This window comes from Atta cephalotes, assembly GCF_000143395.1.
Source record: "Atta cephalotes unplaced genomic scaffold scaffold00050, whole genome shotgun sequence".
Lineage (NCBI taxonomy): Eukaryota > Metazoa > Arthropoda > Insecta > Hymenoptera > Formicidae > Atta > Atta cephalotes.
The window spans coordinates 788,554-794,780 of NW_012130114.1; the positions used below are offsets into that span (position 1 = coordinate 788,554).

A 6,227-nucleotide genomic window follows, 5' to 3' on the forward strand; every position below is an offset into this window, starting at 1 on the left:
TATATATATATATATATATATATATATATATATAAACAAACAAACAATTAAATGTATTTGCTTTTTGGTTTTATCATCATATGATGGATCGATATATTACATCTGATTTTGTGTATTATCTGTATAGTAATTCAAAATAATTATAACTTTTCTTATTTCTCTTACAATAGTTTTTTTATAACAACAGGCACTTGCGACTGATATTATTCCTGGATTGCCAACGTTCCAACAGCCAATTATGTCAATGGAAGAAGATGACGTTAGCGATCAAGAAATCGTAAGTTGTACATAAATCTACGAAATGCTTATCATGATCCTTGAATATTGATTTTTTTTTTTTTATTAATTTATTAATATTTTAGGGTCAATTAGAAGATCATGGACCGTTCCAATCTTTATCTAGACTATGGGGACATCATGCACACCTTGCTGTATTTATTAATTATGTGTTATCTAATAGTGATCCTTCTAGTTTGGTATGTAATTATTCCTGATTATATTCATTTAAATTAGCATTTATGTTTCAAAATATAATTGTTTTTACGACGAAAATATTACGTGAAATATTTACATTAATAATAAATGTAATATATATTTTTGCAGTTATTTTATTTAGTAACTGATTTATATAAGGAAGGAAATGCCAAAGAGATGAAAAAATGGGCATATGAAATTCATTCGAGTTTCTTAGTACCTGGTGCGGTAAGTAATTCAATGCATAAAATATTCCTTGTAAAAGACAGCGGAATAAATATATAAAATCTGCCCCGCTCTAATCGAGCTCAAATTGATGTCATCAGTTGGCACGTTTGAGATATAAAATTTTTAATTTTTAAATATTACAAATCTTAAAATAACATTTTTTGGGATGTAATAAAAATAGTAAACAAAATAACAAAAGTGGATTTTCTTGAAAATAGTTGGATCAATTTTAATGAAAAAAAATATATATATATATGTTGTAAACATTGTTTAAAAAAATTTTGTACAATTTTTATTTTACTATCACGTGGACATTAGTTATCTTTTATTTGCGATAAAGATAGATGATTATTTAAAAAACTCTAAAATATTGGATCGCAACATTACATATTCACAATAGTTCAAAAGTTTAAAATCATAATCTGGATGTATGCATAATGTTGAATGTATGCAACAAACGATTGACAGACAAACAAAAATTTTTTAAAGCATTTGACTGCAAGGATCTCGTCAACGACCGAGAAACTTTTGCCAAATTAATTGATTTTGTAATCAAACGGATCACAAATCATGGTTCAATCGAAAAAAAAAACGTCTAACATATCATATAAGAAAGAGAAAGTAATATCTATCGCTTTGTTATATTTGTCCATCGCTAAGAATTTTTCATTTTATTCTATCGGCTGAAGAGGAAATAAAGTCCGAAACATCCCGTTTTGAACATATGTATGTAATTTAATAAATTTAATTGTTAAATTTTATCTAACACATTACTCATTTTTTAAATTGACTTTAAATTGATTAGTGAAATTACTTTGCATAAATACGAGCGAATATTTATATTTTGTTTTACAATTTTTGATAAAAATTTTGAAAAAAAAACTTTTGCTTTCTTTATGAATTTTTCTTGATGATATTTTTGAGTTACTACTTCTACATTTTTACAAAAACATCTTTAGATTCTCTATTTTAACATGTTTTTTTTTTTCAAATCCATCAGATGGAATATAGTTAAAAATAACAATTATTCACGCAACGCCATGATATGCCGAGAGAGTGGGCTGAGCGGCAACATTGCCGCGAAACATTGCCATTACTGCCCATGTTGATTGAAGAGTAGTTAATAGAGTCAAAGTTCGTTAAAAGAACTCGATATCTGATGAGCGCTTGTTTCGAAATTTGATTGCTGAAAGTTAAACAGCTATACTACCTCCGTTGAAAAAAAAAGTATCGTTATTACTTCTGTTACTTCTTTAGACCTCACTAGGAAAAAATCCTCCACTTTTTTATTTTGCTTTCCTCCACCATAACCCAAAAAATGCAATTTCAATTTAATATTTAGGAAGTTTTGTCTTAAAAGTGCTTGTGACATCAATTTGAACTCGATAACAGAAATTTTACATGCTTATTCTGTTAGCCTTACAATTTCTTATATTTGTATAATTATTATATATCTTTTTATAATATTCAATTATACATCCTTTTTGTAATGTATCTATTGTATTTTAATTGCATTCATTAATATTTGGTATATTTAAACAAAATTTCAATATTATTTTTAATATCTATTTTAATGCAAATGATTGAACTACTTTTTTGTTTAGCCATTACGTCTGCATAATGTAGATGAGAATGTTGCGAATGAGATTGATGATGTCCTTTTGAAAGAATCTGATAAAGAAGAAATTCTCAGAAAGGTACGCCTAAGCATAAAATAGAGTGCATTGTTAACAGAAGTCTTATTTTATTCTTGTTTTAGAATACTGTAATAGAAAAAATTTTTAAAAACTTTCATTGAGTAACAAGTATATTTCTATACTTTTTTTAAGTCTGTTCTTTGTTTCACTGGATTGCACTAAAATTTTCTATCTTGTTTTTGCCAAATATATGTCTATTTATTTAAAATGCAGGAAATGTTTACGAGGGCAAATCAATAAGTACTCGTGTTTGAAAACAGATAGCATTGTTAATGCAAGTTAGCATTATCATCGTGTACTACCATCTTTCAAACGACGCCAAAATTTCAGTGATTCACATGCGATAGTTTTGATTTAACGCAATTCGTAGTGAGCGTATTTTTTACTTTTCGATACAATGAGAAAAGAGCAATATTGATATGGATAACATCCTTTGTTTTCTTCATACGTTTTTTGATCTAAAAATAAAAAGCAAATCACTGATCAATTCATTGCTATCGATATTGCTATCATCTATCGATATTGTTCTTTTTCTATGAATCATTCTGAAATTTTGTATGGCGTCGTTTGAAAGATGATAGTACGCGATGGTAATGCCAACTTGCATCAGCAATACCGTCTATCTTCAAACATTTGGTTTATCCTCGTACAGATCATCCACAGAGAACAAATCATTCATTTCAAACAGTAATTTTTAAACTATAAGTATCTATATACATATAATACTATTTTTCCTTTAATACAGATATTGTGACTAATTTTTATGGTTTTCGTGTACAGATATTTTGGAAAGCACGTACTAGAGCGAAGGAAGAATTAAACGAACAGTTAACGCATTTTCAACAGAAAAGGACTGCGGGATTGGCTACAATTTTTGGTCCAACCGATATTTCTCTTGATGAGAGCATGTCTGATAAATCGCGCGAAACGAAAATTATTGAGACATATCTTTTGCCGAAAATGGAACCTTATTTGTAAGACTATTTACATAGAATTTATTAACACTTTTTTATGAATTTTACATTAAGCATAAAAAAATCAATTAAATAAGACATAGCAATCTTGTTGTTTGACAATAAATTGAATAAAATTAAAGTGCAATAGTGACATATCTAGAAAAAAATAAAAATAAAATGAATAATATATGTACACAGTAATATGTGTCCCGAAATTTTTTGCCAAACTTTTCTTGTTTAGAATGGACTAAACTAAAAATCCTCTATCATTTTGCAATTTTTGCAATAGTCAACAAGATATTAATTACTAAAAATTTCCGAACATTGATCTTTAAAAATCTTTAATAATTTTTTTTTAACACTATTAACTTTACAGAAAAACTGCAAGAGACAAAAATTGTTTATTTTCTTCTCATAGAACTCAATTTTTTTCAGAATTTTGTATCAACTTTTTAGTACTGCATTTTCTTATATTGGCAACTATTTTTACCAACATGAGAAAATATGATATTAAAAAATTCTGAAAAAATTTTCAGAACTTTGTGAGAAAAAAATAAACAATGTTTGTTTCCCGCTATTTTTTTGTAAAATTAATAGTGTTTGAGTAAAAATGATTGAAAACTGAAATATTAGCGATATTTAGTAATTAATATCATGTTAACTATTGCGAAAATTGCAAAATGGTACAGGACTTTTCGACTCAGTTTATTCTACTTTGCACAAGAGCGCTTGATAAAAAATTTCGGAACATCCTGTATATAAGACAAATATGGATCACATTAAAATTTCATAGATAATTAAGATTTATGGGCCAATTTTAAGTAAAATTGTAAGATTTGTAATTTGTTCTCGTAAAATTTGTAAGAACTATGACCGATATTGTAATTTTATGTGTATGTTCATAAGATTATTCATAAACATCTATGGTTTTTTGTAAATTTTACGGTTAGCAAGAAGTTGTTTGTAAAGATATTATTGGGAGTACAAATAAGTTTCTGCCGTTTTTAATAAAAAATTAAGCATTTATTGTGAAAGAACGATACATAATGTTTTATTCAAAGTCTAGCCACTACTTTTTCCCATCTTTCTAGTAGCATGTGGATACCGCGTCGGAAGAACGCTTCATCTTTTGAGGCTATCATTGATGCAATTTTTGATATCTTCATATGATGTGAAGTGATGCTCAGACAGGCCATGCGTCATCGATCGGAACAAGTGATAGTCGGAAGGAGCAATGTCTGGAGAATACGGCGGGTGGGATAGAACTTCCCATTTGAGTGTTTCTAAGTAGGTTTTGACCGGCGCCGCAACATGTCGAGCATTATCATGCAGGAGAATAATTTTGTCATGCCTGGAATAGTAGTGGACGCGTTTTTCCTTGAGTGCTCGGCTCAATCTCATCAATTGTGTTCGGTAGAAAGCCCCAGTAATGGTCTCGTTCGATTTGAGCAACTCATAATACACGACACCAAGCTGATCCCATCAAATACACAACATGAGTTTTTTTCCATGAATATTCTTCTGAATAGCTTGGCTGTCGATGTTGAAACATGGCCAGTGGTCCCCATGATTTCCTCTTCTTTAAGTTGTCGTAGTGGATCTATTTTTCATCACCAGTTCTATACGATGCAAAAAACCCTTTCGTTTATGCCTGGCAAGCAGCATTTCACATGTGAAAAACCGGCGTTCAACGTTTCTCGGCTTCAGTTCATATGAAACTTAATTCCCTTGTTTTTGAATCATTCCCAATGATTTTAAAACGATATGAAATTGTTTGTTAAATCACTCCTAGTATAAATGCAAGTTCTTTTTGCATTTGACACGAATCTTCATCCAATGCTTCCAATTCCACGTCTTCGTCACTTTCGGCCTTCTGCTACGTTCTTTGTCTTCGACGTCAAATTTACCGTTCTTAAACTTTTGAAACCACTCACGACAACTTCTCTCACTTAAGGCAGCATATGCTTCTACAAGCAATCTATGAGCCTCAGCTGCAGATTTCTTCAAATTAAAGAAGTAAATCAAAAGTTCCCGCAAATGACGCTTATTCGACTTAAAACTCAACATTTTCGTACAAAAAAAAATATATGGTGATGATACAAAATCGCTAATATTTCAAGGTTATGGTGTTTATTAGTGGCGCCGTCTTTTGCAAACGGCGGAAACTTATTTGTACTCCCAATATAAAATTATAAGCACTTATAAGATCTTAGAAGTCTTACGAAAATATGTTACAAGAGCCCTATGATTCTGTTTAGAATTGATCGTTAGTCATCTTTGATATCAGATTTTTTAATAAGTTAAATTGTAATAAAAACTGATATATGTAGTTCTTTTCATTAAAATTTATAAAAAATACTAGAAAATATGATATTAATTGCTAATTATGTCAGATGTTAAAATAAGATAAATGTGTAAATTAAAAACTTGAATTATTTTTTATATTTTTCGAATTAATTGTACACTACTCACAAAAATTAAAGAAATATTTAATTTTTTGTAAAAAAAAGAAATAAAATTCAGATAGCTGTAATTTCGTTAAAAATATACGAAATTTGAATTTAAAAAGTTTTAAAATTTGAGATCTTTACTTTCGGAAAGAATCAATAATATTTTAAAACTGTATTGATTGTTTCCAGTTTTCACATCTGTATATATAAATGTATATATAAATGTATAATTATATGTATAATTATATATTCATCTCATATATATATATATTTTTTTTGCTTCTGCTGTTTTCCTATAGATGGCTTTAGCGGTAAGTAGTGGTCGAAATAAATAGATCATAGACGTCATAAACTTGGGCATGTGTCAACATAACCCCATAGAAACATTAGTCGATTTGTGTCTGCATCATAAAGTTATTCTC

The 6,227-nt window shown here is 28.8% G+C and overlaps 1 protein-coding gene across 1 annotated transcript in view; it reads left to right on the forward strand.

The window, feature by feature from the left end:
- Positions 1–6,227, forward strand: part of LOC105622945 (rho guanine nucleotide exchange factor 11) — a 343,184-nt gene that overhangs the window by 79,938 nt on the left and 257,019 nt on the right. Inside the window, exons 7-11 of the mRNA XM_012204353.1 lie at positions 188–277; positions 363–476; positions 604–702; positions 2,307–2,399; positions 3,180–3,373. Of these exons, the coding sequence (XP_012059743.1) occupies positions 188–277; positions 363–476; positions 604–702; positions 2,307–2,399; positions 3,180–3,373 (590 nt within the window). The remainder of the gene's footprint in view (positions 1–187; positions 278–362; positions 477–603; positions 703–2,306; positions 2,400–3,179; positions 3,374–6,227) is intronic.